The 23,143-nt window shown below is 41.2% G+C and overlaps 1 protein-coding gene across 1 annotated transcript in view; it reads right to left on the reverse strand.

Moving 5' to 3' along the window:
• The window catches only part of SELP (selectin P), an 89,440-nt gene extending 73,513 nt beyond the window's left edge, over positions 1-15,927 (reverse strand). Inside the window, 2 exon segments of the mRNA XM_068985730.1 lie at positions 14,525-14,709; positions 15,915-15,927. Of these exon segments, the coding sequence (XP_068841831.1) occupies positions 14,525-14,709; positions 15,915-15,927 (198 nt within the window).
• Between the last annotated feature and the right edge of the window lie 7,216 nt (positions 15,928-23,143).

The following is a 23,143-nucleotide window of genomic DNA, read 5'->3' on the forward strand; positions in this document are numbered from 1 at the left end:
CCAGCCTCTCTATTGTTCACTGCGGATGCTGGTGTGTGAATACAGAGAAGCTGTGGTGATGGCTCCACCCGCTACGTGTGACTCAGCAGTATTGCCTTGCTTCCATGGCTGCCCAGCTTTCCTCTACAGGCGTCTCCCACCACAATCTCCTCCTTCACATCCCCTCTATCCGTCTCTCCACAGTCAACAGCAGCCTTTGCCCAGGGATTACTCCACAATCCCTAAACTCCAGCTCCCAGCTGCTGTGCCTTCTAGGGAACCTGTGTCCCTGTCTGGGGTATGTATGGCTGCGACAAGTATTGTCTGATTCTCATTCCATTTAGGCTGCCACAGATCAGCTGTTTCACTTTCAGCCTTAAATGTTTCTCCTCTGGCTCAGACAATTGCCCTAGTGTTTGGACTGTACCCCTGCTTCAGTGCCCCCACCAGTGGAGGGCAGGTCCAGTCCCACTAACACTCCTGTTTTCCCCCTACTTCCTTCGCCTACTGACTTTTGCATGACTCTATATATTCTTTTCCACTTGTCAGGTCCTCCTGTCTGCTCTCATCTGGTGTTCTGCATGCACTTCTGTGTCTGCAGGTGTATTCCTGATGTATCCATGGAGAGAGACGTATTCCACGTCCACCTGCCCCTCCGCCATCTTGTTCTCTCTTCTGTATATTAATTTTGTATCCTACAACTTTACTGAATTCATTTGTAAGCTCTGATAGTTTTCTGGTGGCATCTTTAGAATTTTCCATGTGTAATATCAAATCATCTGCAAATAGTGACAATTTTACTTCTTCTTTTCCAATTAGAATTCCATTTATTTCTTTTTCTTCTCTGATTGCTATAGCTAGGACTTCCAATACTGCCTTGAATAAAAATGGCAAGAGTGAGCATCCTAGTCTTATTCCTGATCTGAAAGGAAATGCCTTTAACTTTTCACCATTAAGTATATTAACTATGGGTTTGTCATGCATGGCCTTTATCTTGTTGAAGTATGTTCTTTCTATACCCACTTTCTGTACACTTTTTATCATAAATGGATGCTTAATTTTATCAAAAGAATTTTCTTTATCTATTGAGGTCATCATATGATTGCTGTTCTTCAGTTTGTCAATGTGATCTGCTATTTGCAACAATGTCGAGGGACTTGGAGGGTATGGTGCAAAGCGAAGTCAGGCAGAGAAAGACAAATACTGTATGATATCACTTACATGTGGAATATTTTAAAAGTAAAATAAACTAGTGAATGTAACAAAAAAGAAACGGACTCACAGATATAAAAAACAAATTAGTGTTTACCAGTGTGGAGAGCAAAGAGGGGAGGGACAGCATGGAGCTAGGGGGTTAAAAGTAAAAACTGCTGCTGCTGCTGCTGCTGCTAAGTCACTTCAGTCGTGTCTGACTCTGTGCGACCCCATAGACGGCAGCCCACTAGGCTCCCCCGTCCCTGGGACTCTCCAGGCAAGAGTACTGGAGTGGGTTGCCACTTCCTTCTCCAATGCATGAAAGTGAAAAGTGAAAGTTGCTCAGTCGTGTCTGACTCTTAGCGACCCCATGGACTGCAGCCTACCAGGCTCCTCCATCCATGGGATTTTCCAGGCAAGAGTACTGGAGTGGGGTGCCATTGCCTTCTCTGAGAGTTGTCCCAGGCCCCACTGTACACGAGGAGCAGCGTTTGGCTTGGTGGCCCTCCCCTTACCTCATGCCTCACTGCCTTAAATAGGTCTGCAGCACCTAACATTTCTGTTCTTCAGACATTTCTGTGTTAAATACTAACAAAATCTTACAAATCCACAGGGAAATCAAAGTAAAACAATTCTGGTTTAACAGAAGTAATCTAGTAACAATAAAAGTTCAATTAAATAAGCACATTAACGGTTCTGGGTGCTACCATAATAAATGTACATAGGAACAGCTTTTTGTCTTCACTGTACAAAAGCAATGTATACATGTCTTAGGAACCTGGTCGAGACTCAGCTTTTTATTTTCCTGATGTGTTATTCTGCTGTTGCTGCTCTGCCAGGGCTTGCTGAAAGCGCATCTGCTTCCAGGAATAGTGCTGCCAGTGCAGAATTTGCTGCTCTTCAATAAATTTCGCACACTGAGCATTCACCAGCTCCTTGCAGAAGTGTTCATACTGGAGCAGTTCTAACATGTGAAACTACTAGGTATCAAATAAGTTGCAAGGATATATTGTACAACACAAGGAATATAGGCAATATTTTATAATTATAAATGGAGTATAATCTTTAAAAATTGTGAGTCAATATATAATAACAATAACTATATAATATTATACATTATAGTTTTTAAAAAGACAGGGAATAAAAGGAAAAAAGATATAAGGACTGGAGAGTGAGAAACAAAATCATCTTTATTTGCAAATGATATAATTGAGTAGAAAAACCTCAGTGAAATTACAGATAAGTTATTAGGACTGATGACAATTTTAAGAGGTGACTCAATAAGCAAATAATATACAAAGTTAAGCTGCAATCTAAGCATCAACACAAAGAACCAGAAAATGTGATGTTTTTGTAAAAAGGCCTTACAATATTATAAAAGTTTTAGATACCTAGGAATAAATCTAACAAAAGATGTGTGTAGCCTTATAGCAAAAAACTATAAAGCTTTATTGAAAAAATTACAGAAAACATAAAGGTATATTTGTGAGTCATAAAATATAAATACTCCTAAAATTAATCTAATCCTATATAACTCTAATTTTAATAAAAATCTCAGTGGATTTTTTTGTTATAGAGCTTTTATTAACTCAATAACTGTTTACTGATTACCTAGTCCTTGCCAGACGCTGTACTAGGCATGATAGAATATAGCAATCCTTATCTTTATGGACCATCGTCTAGAGGGAAAAACTGCCTTAGAACAAGCCAACATTAGTATGCAATATTGATTTTAGGCTGTGTGCATGACATTTTGCTGATGATAAAATTGAAGCTTAAGCACATTAGTTGCCTTGTTCAGGATTGTAGAGCTGATACCAGACCCTCTTCTTAAATCAAAGTCATGAAGTCTGACTTCAAAGATCCAGTTCTGCTCATGTCACCACACAGGTTTCCAAGCTCCCCTTTGGCCAAAAGTTCAGCCACTGCATATTCCCCTGTATATCTTTATGGAGCCACAGATGCTTCTGAAACATCCACAGAGTATGCATAACCTGGACACAAAGCTGCGTAAGAGTTGGAGCAGCAACAAAGTGCATGCAATGTTCACGTATGCTGGCGCCACTGGGCTCTATGTTTAGACATAGTTGGCAGCTGCCGTGATGTGATTTCAAGGATGTTTCTCTAAAGCTCTCCTTCCTGGATTATCTCAGTTTTTGAAAAATTCCACAATTGGAGAGTCAGGCTCTAGGATTTCTAGGAAGATTGTGCAATAAGGGAAAATGTCAGCAACCTTCTTGTCTCCAATGCTGTTACTTTAGTGGGGCTTTTTTTGTTTTTTTCCAGTAACTATGGTAATAATGACACAAAGGTTCAACCTTATATCATAACTAAGATTTTGCCACAGCCTGGCTTTATCTCCTGTAACTTGCCTAACCTTAGTACCCAAATACATTGTGAAGGGAACATCCTTGCAAAACCATGCTTCAGAAATGGGATCTGAGACCTGTTCCCCCAGTCCTAACTAATGAAACCCTGCAATTCACCTGGCTGCAGTCCTGGGCTACTACCCCATCTCACCTTCTGCCTTAACCTTGCTGTAGGAAGCTTCAGTAGGTAATTTTAGGCAAGTGCTTAAAACTCTCTTTTCAGGTTTCTGAATGACAGTGAATACCAATAAGTCAAACTGATGGAGACTAAATAGGAAGGAGAAGAAATGCTTCTAATAAATAAGAATCAAGCCAAGAGCTGAGAAAAGCCTTTCTCTAGAGAATGTTTTAATTCATAAACCTGAAAAATCAGGAGATTATTTTTAAACAACTGGTTGTTTATTATGTCCAGTGAGAAAAAAAGAGAATATGGCATCAGGGACAGGTGTGAGAAAAAAACAAGCTCAGCAATATGTGATGGAGCAAAGAAAATAATGGCTGTAAACTGTAAAACTGTAAAAAGCAGAATTGTTACTGCAGAAAAGCAAATCCAAAAGACAATGTCTAGATTGTAATGATCAAGAAGTTGTCTCTTCAATCAGACAGGTTTGGCTTTAATTGAATTGCAATTTGGCTTTAATTGAATTACAGTTCTGCCACTTGTCAGCTGTCTGACCTTCTGAAATTTATTAGAGCTCCACACATCATTCATAAAATAAAAATAATGGAGGATTAAATAAGATAATGCATTTACAGTGCTTCATGTAGTACCCAGCACATAGCAAATGCTCAAAAAACTAATGCCTATTATTATTTTTATTCTAACCAGTAAAGTTGACATTTATTCTTTGGATTTAGGCATTCAGGATCCACTGCTAAAATGCTAATATCCCTGGGAAAGGTAGGTATTTTTATTATTGTTGAGCATCTGCTTTGTACAAGGCAAGTTGATCAAATAACTAACTAAAAAGGAGGAAGAAACACCAGTATTTTGAAGGCCTGTACCAGGCAGCCTGGGACTCCCACCAGGTGAGCTGCAGGGTTTCATTAGCCTGCAGTTGGGGTACCAGGGTAAGGTGTGTTTCCCTGATGTGACCATGGTAACATCAGGTCAAGGGAGACAGAGGGAGAACACCAGTTTTCCGGCTCTTCCCATGACCACGCACGTGACTGCCCTCACCATTGTGGAAGAACGCTGATGGTATTAGCAGAGCACACTCTTTCGTGTGGAATTACAAATTTTTTTCCATTGCCTATAGAAGATTCATAGTCTCACTAGGGTTTCCTTCATCTTACTAGGTTTGTCAATTCATATTTCCCTCCTTGGTGGTGGTGGTTTAGTCACTTAGTCGTGTCCTACTCTTGCGACCCTGTGGACTGTAGCCTGCCAGGCTCCTCTCTGTCCATGAGATTCTCCAGGCAAGAATACTGGAGTGGGTTGCCATTTCCTTCTCCAATCCTTCTCCTTAAGGAGATAGTTAATCTCCAAGTATCTCTGACAGAAAGACACAATTTCCCATGAAAGGTCATAGCATGGTCTAGGAAAATTGCCTTATTCATACTAGCTCTAAGATCCCAACTGGGTTGATAAGTGATGGAGAAACAGTGGGAAACGACTGAGTTAAGTAATTTTTAGGTGGTGTGTATCTACTGACAAAGAAGAGGGTCATAATCCCAGGCGTCTCAGTGAGCAATAGGAAACTGCAGATGATGATAAGGAGACTGGGGCGGGACTAGAAGCCAATTTAAACCACGTCACACCTGGGCCTGGTTCCAACTTTCTCTGGAGCAGCGAGATGGCAGCATCTTTTCCTGTCTTCAAGTACCTAGGGACTTACACAGGAAGTTAGTTACACTGGCCTGGCAAACTTGGATGACAAACAGTGGATTTGCTGTGTTTCTCCCACAATGTTATATTTCCCCTGCTAACATCTCCCATTGTGGAAAACTCCAAACAAATGAAAATTAACGGGAATCCAACATTTTCCTTTCTATAGTGAAAAGTTTCCTTAATAAACTCCTTTAGGAAACTTCATGTCAAGGGGTTAGGGAATTGGAGAAAGAAAGCCTAAACACCACTACAAAATTATTTTTAGCTCTATGTGTTGAAAATGAATATATAACGAAAAACTGTTGTGCATACAACAGGTTGCCTATAAAGCAATGACGATGAGCAATCTATACACCACAATATGGATGAGTCTCATAGATGAAATGCTGAGTGAAAGAAACCAACTGAAAAAGAGAACTTACTGAAAGATCCTGTAGATAGAAATAAAAAACAGGTTGGAACAATCAGTGCTGTTAGAAGTTGGGAGAGGGTTTACCTTGAGGCGTTACCTTTTACTCTTAAGAGGTAATGAAGGGAAGATCCTCGGGTCTGGTAATGATGTTTCTTGATCTGAGTGCTAACTACACGGAAGTGTTCAGTTGGTGAAAATTCACCAAGCGGTACATTCTTGGGTGTGCCTGTGTGCTAAGTTGCTTCAAAGGTGTCTGACTCTTTGCAACTCTATGGGCTGGAGCCTGCCAGCCTCCTCTGTCCATGGGATTCTCCAGGAGGGTTTCTGTGCCCTCCTTGGTACATTCTTGACATGTACCCATTGTCATGCGTATTTTATACTTTGAAAAAGTTCAAACAGTAATTAGAAGTCAAAACTACCTAAGTTAGCCTCAGCATTCTGGCTTGATCATGGTTTCATCTTTCTAAAAAAGAAGCCATCAATCACTTGAAGAATGGGCAAATTTAGGGGGATATCAGAAGGGGAAATTTTCAGAATTTAGGTTTATTGGATCATTTATTGAGTCATTAGGTTTATAGGATTATTTTCAACAGATCATAGCAACATGGGCGTATTCCTCTATGCCAGCCCTTAAGGAATCAGAGCACTTTGTCCTTTTCTTGTGAAAAACAACCTCTGCTTCTATTACCTGAAAAAGCATTTAACCACAATTGGTAAACAGGTAAGGGCTTCCCTGGTAGCTCAGCTAGTAAAGAATCCTGATAACTCAGCTGGTAAAGAATTCACCTGCAAAGTGGGAGACTTGGGTTCGATCCCTGAGTTGGGAAGATCCCCTGGAGAAGGGAAAGGTTACCCACTCCAGTATTCTGGCCTGAAGAATTCCATGGACTGAATAGTCCATGGGGTCACAGATTCAGACACGACTGAGCAACTTTCACTTCTGAATGGTTACAAGGCTTTGGCTTTTCCTTGTAACATACTTCCCATGAAGATAGGTGTTTACTGCTGTTTATCTTATTTGATTTAAATCAAACTTTTTGAATTAAAAAATTTGAGTGTAATGTGAGATCTTCTGAAGCCAGAGGACTCATTCAATTTAGTGATTTTTATGTATTTTCACACAGAGGTGAATCATGGAAAGGTTTTTTCATTGTGAATTTTTTTTTCCCCTTGGACATCAGGTTCTCCCCACTCCTGCCCCACAAAGCCCCAGTGAAGGATAATTTCTTAATCATAACCCAGTTTTTACAGCATTTTCTCAAGATTAAAAGGATACTAGCATTTTTTATAATGATAAAATTAATAGATGATTCTTTTTTAAAAAAATTATATATTACAAAAAAACCACAATAATAAAATTTTTAAAGTTGCTTGAACTCCTAGAAAATAGTGGTTAAGAATTTGATATAAAATAAATATGCATACATATTCCTAAACTTCTTTCCCTTTTAAATGCATGTATGGATTTTAATAAAAAGTGAGTCTAATGCCCTTTGAATTAAAATGCATACATTACATGCTTTCACACTGTGCCTTTCTTTTATAGCCTTTATTATAGCAGTCATAAAACAGTGATTTACATCATCATTAGTGTTGCTGGTAGTTAAGTGCCCTTTAGAGCTAGACTCCCTGATCGTTACTCCAAGATCTGTCATTGACCAGAAATGTCATCCTGGACAAATTATGCATGCTCCTCAGCTTCTTCATCTGTAAAACAGAAAAATAATATCTACCTCACAGGATTAGTGTGATTATACCAAGGGAATATTTCATACAAAGAAGGGCTCGATAAAGGACAGAAATGGTATGGACCTAACAGAAGCAGAAGATATTAAAAAGAGGTGGCAAGAATACACAGAAAAACTGTACAAAAAAGATCTTCATGACCGATAATCACAATGGTGTGATCACTCTCCTAGAGCCAGACATCCTGGAATGTGAAGTCAAGTGGGCGTTAGAAAGGATCACTATGAACAAAGCTAGTGGAGGTGATGGAATTCCAGTGGAGCTATTTCAAATCCTGAAAGATGATGCTGTGAAAGTGCTGCACTCAATATGCCAGCACATTTGGAAAACTCAGCAGTGGCCACAGGAAGGGAAAAGGGCAGTTTTCATTCCAATCCCAAAGAAAGACAATGTCAAAGAGTGCTCAAACTACCGCACAATTGCACTCATCTCACATGCTAGTAAAGTAATGCTCAAAATTCTCCAAGCCAGGCTTCAGCAATACGTGAACCGTGAACTTCCTGATGTTCAAGCTGGTTTTAGATAAGGCAGAGGAACCAGAGATCAAATTGCCAACATCTGCTGGATCATCGAAAAAACAAGAGAGTTCCGAAAAACATCTATTTCTGCTTTATTGACTATGCCAAAGCCTTTCACTGTGGGGATCACAATAAACTGTGGAAGATTCTTAGAAAGATGGGAATACCAGACCACCTGACCTGCCTCTTGAGAAATCTGTATGCAGGTCAGGAAGCAACAGTTAGAACTGGACATGGAACAACAGACTGGTTCCAAATAGGAAAAGGAGTACGTCAAGGCTGTATATTGTCACCCTGCTTATTTAACTTCTATGCAGAGTACATCATGAGAAACACTGGGTTGGAAAAAGCACAAGCTGGAATCAAGATTGCTGGGAGAAATAGCAATAACCTCAGCTATGCAGATGACACCACCCTTATGGCAGAAAGTGAAGAGGAACTAAAAAGCCTCTTGATGAAAGTGAAAGAGGAGAGTGAAAAAGTTGCTTAAAGCTCAACATTCAGAAAACGAAGATCATGGCATCCAGTCCCATCACTTCATGGGAAATAGATGGGGAAACAGTGGAAACAGTGTCAGACTTTATTTTCTTGGGCTCCAAAATCACTGCAGATGGTGACTGCAGCCATGAAATTAAAAGACGTTTACTCGTTGGAAGGAAAGTTATGACCAACCTAGACAGCATATTAAAAAGCAGAGACATTACTTTGCCAGCAAAGGTCCGTCTAATCCAGGCCATGGTTTTTCCAGTGGTCATGTATGAATGTGAGAGTTGGACTATAAAGAAAGCTGAGTGCCAAAGAATTTATGCTTTTGAACTGTGGTGTTGGAGAAGACTCTAGAGAGTCCCTTGGACTGCCAGGAGATCCAACCAACCCATCCTAAAGGAGATCAGCCCTGGGTGTTCATTGGAAGGACTGATGTTGAAGCTGAAACTCCAATACTTTGGGCACCCAATGCAAAGAGCTGACTCATTTGAAAAGACCCTGATGCTGGGAAAGATTGAGGGCAGGAGGAGAAGGGGACGACAGAGTATGAGATGGTTGGATGGCATCACGAACTCGATGACATGGGTTTAGGTGAACTCCGGGAGTTGGTGATGGACAGGGAGGCCTGGTATGCTGTGATTCATGGGGTTGAAGAGTGGACACAACTAAGTGACTGAACTGAACTGAACTGAGTCCTGATTTCCCATTTGTAAAATAGATATGGTAATTTCTTCTTGCAACATTGCTACGTGGATTTAAGACAATTGTGTTAACTTATCAACAAAGAGTAACTATTTCTTGTACAAATATCACATTTTAGTGTCCAAAGTATCACACTGTGTATAACCCAAAGGGGCACAATTCATGTGGAATACAACGGAAATGGTGTTCTCTGGAATACGCACTGCAGGATGTATCATAGTATACTTTACAGTTGATAAGAATAACAAAGTGGCCCTGTATTAGAGTTTCTCAGGGTAGGATATTTTGGGTGTCCAACAGCAATCCCGCTGCTGGGCATATACCCCCAGGAAACCAGAACTGAAAGAGACCTATGTAGCCCAAGGTTCATTGTAGCACTATTTACATTAGCTAGGACATGGAAACAACCTCTATGTCCATCAGCAGATAAATGGATAAGGAAGTTGTGGTACATATACACATGAAATATTACTCAGTTACAAAAAGGAACCCATTTAAGTCATTTCTAATGAGGTGGATGAAACTGGAGCGTATTATACAGAGTGAAGTAAGTCAGAAAGAGAAAGACAAATACTGCATATTAATGCATATACATGGAATTTAGAAAGATGCTACCAAAGATCCTACATGTAGCACAGCAAAGGAGACATAGATATAAAGAACAGACTTTTGGACTCAGTGGGAGAAGGCAGGGGTGAGATGATTTGAGAGAATAGCATTGAAACATGTACATTACCATATGTAAAATAGACGACTAGTGAAAGTTTGATACATGAAGCAGGGCACTCAGAGCTGGTGCTCTGGGACAACCCAAGGGATGGGGTGGAAAGTGAGGTGTGGGGAGTAGGGGTTCAGACTAGGGGAGACACATGTATATCTATGGCCGATTCATGTTGATGTAAGGCAAAAGCTATCACAGTATTGTAAAATAATTATCCTCCAATTAAATTAAAAAATAAAAAAAGAACAATTTAGGGTTAACATTAGCTGCAGAGACCTTCTGAAGGTGATATTTTCATTTCCATGGAAAACAAAGACATAGCTAAATTTCAGGCATATATGCATGCTCAGTCACATCCAACTCTTTGCAACCCCATGAACCAAAGCCCACCAGACTCCTCTGTCCTTGGAATTTTCCCAGCAAGAATACTAGAGCAGGTTGCCATTTCCTCCTTCTCAAGGGGATCTTCCTGACCCGGGTATAGAACCTGCCTCTCCTGCATTGGCAGGTGGATTCTTTACCACTGAGCCACAAGGGAAGCCCAGGACCTGGGGTTAAATTCAACCCTTTTAAATTCCGAATTCACTATTTTTTAAAATAAATACAGAAACATTTAACACTCTGTAACAGAGAACAAAGGGCAAAAATAAAACAACTGAATAGGGGTTTCCCTGGTGGCTCAGTGGTAAAGAATCCACCTAATAATGCAGGATTCAGGAGTTCAATCCCTGATCTGGAAAGATCCCCCATGCAGTAGAGCAACTAAGCCGGTGAGCAGCAACTACCTAAGCCTGCACCCCTAAGCCCATGCTCTGCAGCAAGAAAAGCCACCACAATGAGAAGCAACTGGAGTTCAGTTCAGTTCAGTGGCTCAGTCGTGTCCGACTCTTTGAGACCCCATGAATCGCATCACGCCAGGCCTCCCTGTCCATCACCAACTCCCAGAGTGCACTCAAACTCATGTCCATCGAGTCGGTGATGCCATCCAGCCATCTCATTCATTGTTGTCCCCTTCTCCTCCTGCCCGCCAATCCCTCCCAGCATCAGAGTCTTTTCCGATGAGTCAACTCTTCACAGGAGGTGGCCAAAGTATTGGAGTTTCAGTTTTAGCATCAGTCTTTCCAAAGAACACCCAGGACTGATCTCCTTTAGAATGGACCACTTGTATCTCCTTGCAGTCCAAGGGACTCTCAAGAGTCTTCTCCAACACCACAGTTCAAAAGTATAAATTCTTTGGCACTCAGCTTTTGCACAGTCCAACTCTCACATCCATACATGACCACTGGAAAAACCAAAGCCTTGACTAGACGGACCTTTGTTGGCAAAGTAATGTCTCTGATTTTTAATATGCTATCTAGATTGGTCGTAACTTTCCTTCCAAGGAGTAAGCATCTTTTAATTTCATGGCTGCAGTCACCATCTGCAGTGATTTTGGAGCCCAAGAAAATAAAGTCTGACACTGTTTCCACTGTTTCCCCATCTATTTCCCATGAAGTGATGGGACCAGAGGCCATGATCTTCATTTTCTGAATGTTGAGCTTTAAGCAACTTTTTCACTCTCCTCTTTCACTTTCATCAAGAGGCTTTTTAGCTCCTCTTCACTTTCTGCCATAAGGGTGGTGTCATCTGCATAGCTGAGGTTATTGATATTTCTCCCGGCAATCTTGATTCCAGCTTGTGCTTCTTCCAACCCAGTGTTTCTCATGATGTACTCTGCACAGAAGTTAAATAAGCAGGGTGACAATATAAGCCTTGATGTACTCCTTTTCCTATTTGGAATCAGTGTGTTGTTCCATGTCCAGTTCTAACTGTTGCCTCCTGTCCTGCATATAGGTTTCTCAAGAGGCAGGTCAGGTGATCTGGTATTCCCATCTCTTTCAGAATTTTCCACAGGTTATTGTGATCCACACAGTCAAAGGCTTTGGCATAGTCAATAAAGCAGAAATAGATGTTTTTTGGAACTCTCTTGTTTTTTCGATGATCCAGCAGATGTTGGCAATTTGATCTCTGGTTCCTCTGCCTTTTCTAAAACCAGCTTGAACACCTGGCAGTTCACGGTTCACGTATTGCTGAAGCCTGGCTTGGAGAATTTTGAGCGTTACTTTACTAGCATGTGAGATGAGTGCAATTGTGTGGTAGTTTGAGTATTCTTTGACACTGCTTTTCTTTGGGATTGGAATGAAAACTGCCCTTTTCCTTTCCTGTGGCCACTGCTGAGTTTTCCAAATGTGCTGGCATATTGAGTGCAGCACTTTCACACCATCATCTTTCAGGATTTGAGATAGCTCAACTGGAATTCCATCACTTCCACTAGCTTTGTTCATAGTGATGCTTACTAAGGCCCACTTGACTTCTCATTCCAGGATTTCTGGCTCTAGGTGAGTAATCACACCATCGTGATTATCTTGGTCATGAAGATCTTTTTTGTACAGTTCTTCTGTGTATTCTTGCCACCTCTTTTTAATATCTTCTGCTTCTGTTAGGTCCATACCATTTCTGTCCTTTATCGAGCCCATCTTTGCATGAAATGTTCCCTTGGTATCTCTAATTTTCTTCAAGAGATCTCTAGTCTTTCCCATTCTGGTTTTCCTCTATTTCTTTGCATTGATCGCCGAGGAAGGCTTTCTTATCTCTCCTTACTATTCTTTGGAACTCTGCATTCAGATGCTTATATCTTTCCTTTTCTCCTTTGCTTTTCACTTCTCTTCTTTTCACAGCTATTTGTAAGGCCTCCTCAGACAGGCATGTTGCTTTTTTGCATTTCTTTTCCATGGGGATGGTCTTGATCCCTGTCTCCTGTACAATGTCACAAACCTCCATCCATAGTTCATCAGGCACTCTATCTATCAGATCTAGTCCCTTAAATCTGTTTCTCACTTCCACTGTATAATCATAAGGGATTTGATTTAGGTCATACCTGAATGGTCTAGCAGTTTTCCCTACTTTCTTCAATTTCAGTCTGAATTTGGCAATAAGGAGTCCGTGATCTGAGCCACAGTCAGCTCCCGGTCTTGGTTTTGCTGACTGTATACAGCTTCTCCATCTTTGGCTGTAAAGAATATAATCAATCTGATTTTGGTATTGACCATCTGGTGATGTCCATGTGTAGAGTCTTCTCTTGTGTTGTTGGAAGAGGGTATCTCCTATGACCAGTGCGTTCTCTCAGCAAAACTCTATTAGTCTTTGCCCTGCTTCATTCTGTATTCCAAGGCCAAATTTGCCTGTTACTCCAGGTGTTTCTTGACTTCCTACTTTTGCATTCCAGTCCCCTATAATGAAAAGGACATCTTTTTTGGGTGTTAGTTCTAAAATGTCTTGTAGGTCTTCATAGAACCGTTCAACTTCAGCTTCTTCAGCGTTACTGGTTGGGGCATAGACTTGGATAACTGTGATATTGAATGATTTGCCTTGGAAACGAAAAGAGATCATTCTGTCATTTTTTGAGGTTGCATCCAAGTACTGCATTTCGGACTCTTTTGTTGACCATGATGGCTACTCCATTTCTTCTAAGGGATTTCTGCCCACAGTAGCAGATATAATGGTAATCTGAGTTAAATTCACTCATTCCAGTCCATTTTAGTTCGCTGAGTCCTAGAATGTCAACGTTCACTCTTGCCATCTCCTGTTTGACCACTTCCAATTTGCCTTGATTCATGGACCTAACATTCCAGGTTCCTGTGCAATATTACTCTTTACAGTATCGGACCTTGCTTCTATCACCAGTCACATCCACAGGGTATTGTTTTTGCTTTGGCTCCATCCCTTCATTCTTTCTGGAGTTATTTCTCCACTCATCTCCAGTAGCATATTGGGCACCGAGCAACCCAGGGAGCTCCTCTTTCAGTGTCCTATCTTTTTGCCTTTTCATACTGTTCATGGGGTTCTCAAGGCAAGAATACTGCCATGGGTTGCCGTTCCCTTCTCCAATGGACCACATTCTGTCAGACCTCTCCACCATGACCCACCCGTCTTGGGTGGGCCCACACAGCATGGCTTAGTTTCATTGAGTTAGACAAGGTTGTGGTCCATATGATTAGATTGACTAGTTTTCTGTGATTATGGTTTCAGTGTGATGCCCTCTGATGCCCTCTTGTAACACCTACCATTACTTGGGTTTCTCTTACCTTGGACGTGGCTTATCTCTTCACCGCTGCTCCAGAAAAGTGTACCCACTGCTCCTTACCTTGGACGAGGGGTATCTCTTCAGTGCTGCCCCTCCTGACCTTGAACATGAAGTAGCTCCTCTCGGCCCTCCTGCACCTAGAGAATAGCCCCCATTTGCCACAACTAGAGGAAAGCCTGTGCAGCAATGAATAGGCTGACCAGAACAGCCAAAAACAAATTAATTTTTAAAATTATTTAAAATCCCACATTTATCTTTTAAAAAAGCAAACTGAATAAAGTAGTGTCAATGGTTGTGCTAACTGCTGGTTTACCCATCAACATCGACCAGATGTTCCAGACCAAAGGAACATCAACTCAGTTCTACACCCCCATCTCTGTCCTGCATCCTGGGGTAGATTCTGTTCAGCTGATATCCACAGTCAGGACAGAGTCTCAGAATACAAAGAGAATCTCCTCCTCAATCAGATGAACAGGATATTTGGCAATAACAAGCTGCTTCTGAGGAAAAGTGAGTTTCTTGGCATGTTCCTTGTCAGTATTACGAAGCTGAAAGTTAAATTTCTCTTCATTTGCAGCAGCACACCCTGTTGCCCCAACATCTTGGTTGTTTGTCTCTGCTATTGTTGCTGGGGGGGGGGGGGCGGGGCAGGGTATGAATCAGGATTTCAGCCCCCAGGTTTTCCCAGGACTTTCTTACAGGCAAAATCTGAAAGTGTTTGATGAGTAGTCGCAGGCTGACACACAAAGGGCCAGCCTGGGGGCTGGAGAGCACTTGCTCAGAGAGTCCTCAGCAGAGCCCAAGGAATTGCATTTCAATAGAGCAGGAAGGAGAAGTGGTGGCCTATAACCTCAGGGAATATTTCCAGATGACCCACCCAATCTTTCTCCTGCTTCTAGGAAGTGGCTTAGCCCAGAACAGCACCACCCATGAGAGAAATGCAAATCCTAACTAGGAGAAGCAGACCCTTACTGGGGAGGGAATAATTCAGGGTCATCACCAGATGCTGTTACAATTTTTAAAAGCACCTAAGTGTTGGCAAGAATAAATGAGCTTGGGTTAACTGTAACTACAATATTGGCTTCCTCTGTGTGGAAGTTTCAGTTCCCCCAAAGAACAGAAATATACTGAGGTTACAGCAAGAGGAATTTAAGCAAGATATAAAGGAGAGCTTCCTGAATACCAGTTTAATTACATTTGGGACTTTTTTTTTTCCCAGGGAAGAACTGTTCAGAGTCCTTCCTGAAGAAGGAATGTTAGAATGATCTTGTAGTTAACCAGACCTCTGCAAGGTTTGGATCTGTTAGGTAGTTAGACAGGAAACAGGAGTCCAAAATGGCGGTGGCTAAAAGACAAGGAAGGAAAAAGCCCGCAAAAATAAAACAAAGGAAGGTCCGAGGACCAGAGTGAGGACTTCAGGTAGAACAAACAGCACTCCTGGCTGGCCCAATTTGCATAGGGCAGGCCCAGAGGGAGGAAAAAACATATAAAAGGAGGAGCCAAAGCGCTCTCTCGCTCTCTCTCTCTTTTCCCCCGCGTGTGTGCGCTCTTTCTCTCTCTCTCTCCCGCCCCCTCCACGTGCGTGCACTCTTTCTCTTTCTCTCTCTCCTGCGAGCTGGGGCACTCTTTGCGTCTTTGGGTCGACATGCCCTCACGCCTGGAGGATGGATTCTCCTGTCATTTTCTAAATAAAATAGAGCTGTAACACTGATTTGTCTAAGAGCTATAACACGGTTTGTCCAAGACCCGAGAGCTGTGATGCGCCGAGGGCTTTAATGTCCATCGTTCCAAATCTTTGTTGTGATGAGACAGAACCGAGGAGCATATACTCACCTGACAGATCCATGTTGATATGTGCTCTGTTATTCCCGTAACTGGGACTTCTCTGATGGCTCAGTGGTGAAAAATTTGAGTGTGATGCAGGAGACCACCTGCAGTTCAGGAGCTGTGGGTTCCTTCTCCAGGGAATCTTCCCCACACAGGGACTTTCAATGAATATCCAGGACTGATTTTCTTTAGTATTGACTGCTTTGATCTCCTTGCTGTCCAAGGGATTCTCAAGAGTCTTCTCCAGCATCACAGTTCAAAAGCATCAATTCTTAAGCACTCAGACTTCTTTAGAGTCCAACTCTCACATCCATACATGACTACTGGAAAAACCATAGCTTTGACTAGCTGGACCTTTGTCAGCAAAGTGATGTCTCTGCTTTTTAATACTCTGTGTAGGTTTGTCATAGCTTTTCTTCTGAGGAGCAAGCGTCTTTTAATTTCATGGCTGCAGTCACCATCTGCAGTGATTTTAGAACCCATGAAGATGAAATCTGACAATGTTTCCACTTTCCCCCCATCTATTTGCCATGAAGTGATGGGACCAGATGCTATGATCTTTGTTTTCTGAATGTTGAGCTTTAAGCCAACTTTTTCACTCTCCTCTTTCACTTTCATCAAGTGGCTGTTTAGTTCCTCTTCACTTTCTGCCATAAGGGTGGTGTCATCTGCATATCTGAGGTTATCAATATTTTTCCCGGCAGTCTTGATTCCTGTGCTTCATCTAGTCCAGCATTTCACATGATGTACTCTACATATAGGCTAAATAAGCAGGGTGACAATATACAGCCTTGGCGTACTCCTTTCCCAATTTTGAACCAGTCCGTTGTTCCATATCCAGTTCTGTTCATCTGGTTTTTAAATCAAGGATATTTTGGCCTCTATAAAATAAGTGGAGGATAGCTCTTCTTGTCATCTCCCTAGAACATGTTGAATAAATTTGGAAAAAGTCTGATTTTTTTTTTTAATTGATAGAGCACACCTGTAAAGCTATCTGAGCCTGATATTTACTTTGTGGGAAAAGTTTTAACTCCAGATTCAAATTCTTTATTGATTATAGGAGACCATTCAGGTTTTTTAATTCTTTAATTCTTAAAGAATTAATAGAAATAGAAAAAATAGAAAATCTGGCAAGTACATTTTTTCCAGCAAATTTGTCAGACTCTTACAAAATATATTTTTATTAAGTGGTTTTTAGTGTCAAAAAGAAAATCATCCTTGATACCACTATATATATATATATATCTTTTTGCTACTCCTGAAAATCTTATGTATTTGTTCCTTTTTTTTTTTTTTTTTTTGCTTGATCAGTTTGTCTACTTTTGAATCCTCTTTGTTTCTCTACTTCAATGCTGTGAAAGTGGTGCAATCAATATGCCAGCAAATTTAGGAAACTCAGCAGTGGCCATGGGACTGGAAAAGGTCAGTTTTCATTCCAGTCCCAAAGAAAAGCACTGCCAAGGAATGTTCAAACTATGGCCCAGTTTCACTCATCTCCCACACTAGCAAAGTAATGCTCAAAATTCTTCAAGCTAGGCTTCAAAGGTACTTGAATCAAGAGCTTCAGCTGTTCAAGCTGGATTTAGAAAAGCCAGAAGAACCAGAGATCAAATTGCCAACATCCTTTGGATCATAGAAAAAGCAAGAGAGTTCCAGAAAAACATCTACTTCTGCTTTATTGACTATGCTAAAGCCTTTGACTGTGTGGATCACAACAAACTGTGGAAAATTCTTAAAGAGATGGGAATACCAGAGCACCTTACCTGCCTCCTGAGAAATCTGAATGCAAGTCAAGAAGCAACAGTTAGAACCAGACATGGAACCAAACATGTTCACATGTTGCATTCAGGAAAGAAAGGCTGCCACTACCGAAACAACCCATAACCCATGACAAGGGATGGGAAAATTTTTAAGATAAGTAATGAGATTTTAACTTTCCTTTGGCCTTAGTCTTGTCTATCTAGTGACATTTGGCATTTCATGAGAAAGAGCCTTCCCTGTGTGACTCTGAATGGTTTCAATGGAACTAAGGTTTATTCCTAGACAGTGTATTAAAACGCCGAGACATTACTTTGCCAACAAAGGTTCGCATAGTCAAAGGTGTGGTTTTTCCAGTAGTCATGTATAGATGTGAGAGTTGGACCATAAAGAAGGCTGAGGGCTAAAGAATTGATGCTTTTTGAACTGTGGTGTTGGAGAAGACTCTTGAGAGTCCCTTAGACTGCGAGGAGGTCCAACCAGTCAATCCCAAAGGAAATCAGTCCTGAATGTTCACTGGAAGGACTGATGCTGAAGCTGAAGCTCCAATACTTTGTACACCTGATGTGAAGAGCCAACTGATTAGAAAAGACCCTCATGCTGGGAAATATTGACTTTGGGGAGAAGAGGATGACAGAGGATGAGATGGTTGAATGGCATCACTGACTGGATGGACATGAGTTTGAGCCAGCTCTGGGAGATGGTGAGGGACCGGGAAGCCTGGTGTGCTGCAATCCACAGGGTCGAAAAGAGTTGGACACAACTGAGTGGCTGAACAGCAACAACAAAGGTTTACTCAACATCTTGGTATAAAGCTTGTTCCAAGTATCAGATCAAGTTGTATTGTGTCCAATACAAACAGTACTAACAGCAACAGTAGTTATGGTGGTGATACTAGCAGAATAACAGATTCTTTTTTTTTTTAAGCTTATTATTTTAAACTTATTTTACTTGCATCCAATTATCTGATGTGGCATCCAAATCAAAATTGGGAAAAAACTTTCTTTTCTTAGGAATCCTCTAAGGCTGAAGGTGAGACCCTTCAGATTCAGACTCAGTGTTGGCAGAAACTTGAGCAGTAGTAATATGTAATGAAGCTGCTGTGCATAAAAATAATGCAAGGAAGTTAGTTTTTTTTTTTTTGCTCCTGTGAGGGTGTGACAAGGAAAAGGAGGAAGGTAATGAAGATAGAGAGGAATGAAAATAGAAACGTTGTGAGAAGCAAGAACTCTGTAGGAGCATCCCAGCCTGTTAGGATCAATATGAATATGAATATTAAATGGTATGATTCCCCCCGCATTACACAAACCTGTAATCATGCTGGGGCTTCCCTGGTGGCTCATATGGTAAAGAATCCACTTGCAATGCGGGAGACCCAGTTTTGATCCCTGGGTTGGGAAGATCCCCTGGAGAAGGGAATGGCAACTCATTCCAGTATTCTTGCCTGGAGAATCCTGTGGACAAAGGAGCCTGGTGGGCTATAGTCAGTGAAGTAGCAGAATCAGACACAACTGACTGACTATCACTGCCACTGTCACTGCAAACATTCTACTGCAAACATAGACCCATATTTAGGTTGCTTTGAAGGAGGGGTTTAAGGTGAAGGGACTGCTTCCTTAGTTTGGGAAAACAGCAGTTATGAAAAAATAGCCACAAAAAGCAAAGCTGGATCAAAATAGTTTGGCAGGGGCTTCACTGGCAGTCTAGTTGTTGAGACTTCACCTTCCAATACAGGGGATTCATGTTTGACTCCTGGTTGGTGAGCTAAGATCTCACATGCCTTGTGGCCAAAAAAAACAAAACATAAAATGGAGCAATTTGTAACAAATTAAGTAAAGACTTTTTAATTTGATGGCCCACATTAAAAAAAATCTTTTAAAAAAATTACTTTGGCAGAAGCAAAATATTTAGAAGAAAATTAGTATCATGGAAGCATGAAAATTAAGGGAATTCTGAGAGGTTTCAGAGAGGGTTTTGGGCTTCCACAATAAGAATTTTGATGCATTGTATAATCTATTAATGATAATCCATAAAACCCATTAATAATTGGGATTTTCAGGGGCAGAGAGACCCTACTTGACATCTGGGTTACACTCCTCATAGAATTTAATCCTTGGCCACAGGTATTATTATCCCTATTTCAAATTTTAGGAAACTGAGACTCAAAGATGTTAAATAACTTTAGTCCACATGGCTAGTGTCTGTTTAACAGGTAAGGAAAGGTGATACTAAAAAGAGCTGTGTGGGACTTTGCTGCTGGTCCAGTGGTTAAGAAGCCACCTGCCAATGCAGGGAACATGAGTTCAATCCCTGGTCCTGGAAGATCCCACATGCCATGGTGCAACTAAGACCATGCACCACAACTACTGAAGCCCACGAGCCCTAGAGCCTGTGCTCCGCAATAAGAGAAGCCACTTCAATGAGAAGCCTGCACATCGCAACAAGAGAGTAGCCCCCAGTCACCCCAACTAAAGAAAGCCCATGCTCAGCAGCGAAGACCCAGCACAACCAAAAATAAAAACATATATATTTTTTAAAAGATAGCTGTGTGTGACAAGGACTTAATTTCCAAAATATACAAATAGCTCAAACAACTCAATACCAAAAACAAACAACACAATTTAAAAAATGGACAGAAGACCTAAATAGACATTTCTCCAAAGAGACATACTGATGTCTAATAGCCACCTGAAAAGATGCTCAACACTACTAATAATCAGAAAAATACAAATCAAAACTACAATGAGGTATCACCCCACACCAGTTAGAATGGCCATCATTAAGAAGTCCACAAACAATAAATGCTGGAGATGGTGTGAAGAAACAGAACCCTCCTCCATTGTTAGAGGGAAGGTAAATTGGTTCAGGCACTATGGAAAACAGAATGTACGTTCCTTAAAAAAACTAAAAATAGACTCGCCATATGATCCTGAGCATACATCCAGAGAAAACTAGAATTTGAAAAGAAACGTGCACCCCAGAATTCATAGAAGTACTATTTGCAATAGCCAAGGCATCACCATAAATGTACATTGACAGAATGGACAAAGAAGATGTGAGATATATATATATATACACACACACATACACACAGTCTATGCCCCAACCAGTAATGCTGAAGAAGCTGAAGTTGAACAGTTCTATGAAGACCTACAAGACCTTTTAGAACCAACACCCAAAAAAGATGTCCTTTTCATTATAGGGGACTGGAATGCAAAAGTAGGAAGTCAAGAAACACCTGGAGTAACAGGCAAATTTGGCCTTGGAATACAGAATGAAGCAGGGCAAAGACTAATAGAGTTTTGCCAAGAAAATGCGCTGGTCATAGCAAACATGCTCTACCAACAACACAAGAGAAGACTCTACACATGGACATCACCAGATGGTCAACACCGAATCAGATTGATTATATTCTCTGCAGCAAAAGATGGAGAAGCTCTATACAGCCAACAAAAACAAGACCAGGAGCTGACTGTGGCTCAGATCATGAACTCTTTATTACCAAATTCAGACTGAAATTGAAGAAACAAGGGAAAACCGTTAGACCATTCAGGTGTGACCTAAATGAAACCCCTTATGATTATACAGTGGAAGTGAGAAATAGATTTAAGGGACTAGATCTGATAGATAGAGTGCCTGATGAACTATGGATGGAGGTTCATGACATTGTACAGGAGACAGGGATCAAGACCATCCCCATGGAAAAGAAATGCAAAAAAGCAACATGGCTGTCTGGGGAGGCCTTACAAATAGCTGTGAAAAGAAGAGAAGTGAAAAGCCAAGGAGAAAAGGAAAGATATAAGCATCTGAATGCAGAGTTCCAGAGAATAGCAAGGAGAGATAAGAAAGCCTTCTTCAGTGATCAATGCAAGGAAATGGAGGAAAAGAACAGAATGGGAAAGACTAGAGATCTCTTCAAAAAATTAGAGATACCAAGGGAACATTTCATGCAAAGATGGGCTCAATATAGGACAGAAATGGTATGGACCTAACAGAAGCAGAAGATATTAAAAAGAGGTGGCAAGAATACACAGAAAAACTGTACAAAAAAGATCTTCACGACCCAGATAATCATGATGGTGTGATCACTAATCTAGAGCCAGACATCCTGGAATGTGAAGTCAAGTGGGCCTTAGAAAGCATCACTACAAACAAAGCTAGTGGAGGTGATAGAATTCCAGTGGAGCTGTTTCAAATCCTGAAAGATGATGCTGTGAAAGTGCTGCACTCAATATGCCAGCACATTTGGAAAACTCAGCAGTGGCCACAGGAAAGGAAAACGGCAGTTTTCATTCCAATCCCAAACAAAGGCAGTGTCAAAGAGTGCTCAAACTACCGCACAATTGCACTCGTCTCACACACTAGTAAAGTAATGCTCAAAATTCTCCAAGTCAGGCTTCGGCAATACATGAACCGTGAACTTCCAGGTGTTCAAGCTGGTTTTAGACAAGGCAAAGGAACCAGAGGTCAAATTGCCAACATCTGCTGTATCATGGAAAAAGCAAGAGAATTCCAGAAAAACATCTATTTCTGCTTTATTGACTGTGCCAAAGCCTTTGACTGTGTGGATCACAATAAACTATGGAAAATTCTGAAAGAGATGGGAATACCAAACCACCTGACCTGCCTCTTGAGAAATCGGTATGCAGGTGAGGAAGCAACAGTTAGAACTGGACATGGAACAACAGACTGGTTCCAAATAGGAAAAGGAGTACGTCAAGGCTATATATTGTCACCCTGCTTATTTAACTTCTATGCAGAGTACATCATGAGAAATGCTGGGCTGGAAGAAGCACAAGCTGGAATCAAGATTGCCGGGAGAAATATCAATAACCTCAGCTATGCAGATGACACCACCCTTATGGCAGAAAGTGAAGAGGAACTAAAAGGCCTCTTGATGAAAGTGAAAGAGGCGAGTGAAAAAGTTGCTTAAAGCTCAACATTCAGAAAACGAAGATCATGGCATCTGGTCCCATCACTTCATGGGAAATAGATGGGGAAACAGTAGAAACAGTGTCAGACTCTCTTGGGGGGGGGGGGCTCCAAAATCACTGCAGATGGTGACTGCAGCCATGAAATTAAAAGACACTTACTCTTTGGAAGAAAAGTTATGAGCAACCTAGATAGCATATTCAAAAGCAGAGACATTACTTTGCCGACTAAGGTCTGTCTAGTCAGGGCTATGGTTTTTCCAGTAGTCATGTATGGATGTGAGAGTTGGACTGTGAAGAAGGATGACTGCTGAAGAACTGATACTTTTGAACTGTGGTGTTTGAGAAGACTCTTGAGAGTCCCTTGGACTGCAAGGAGATCCAATCAGTCCATTCTGAAGGAGATCAGCCCTGGGATTACTTTGGAAGGAATGATGCTAAAGCTGAAACTCCAGTACTTTGGCCACCTCATGCAAAGAGTTGACTCATTGGAAAAGACCCTGATGCTGGGAGGGATTGGGGGCAGGAGGAGAAGGGGACGACAGA

Source organism: Capricornis sumatraensis, chromosome 14 (assembly GCF_032405125.1).
Source record: "Capricornis sumatraensis isolate serow.1 chromosome 14, serow.2, whole genome shotgun sequence".
In the NCBI taxonomy this organism is placed as follows: domain Eukaryota; kingdom Metazoa; phylum Chordata; class Mammalia; order Artiodactyla; family Bovidae; genus Capricornis; species Capricornis sumatraensis.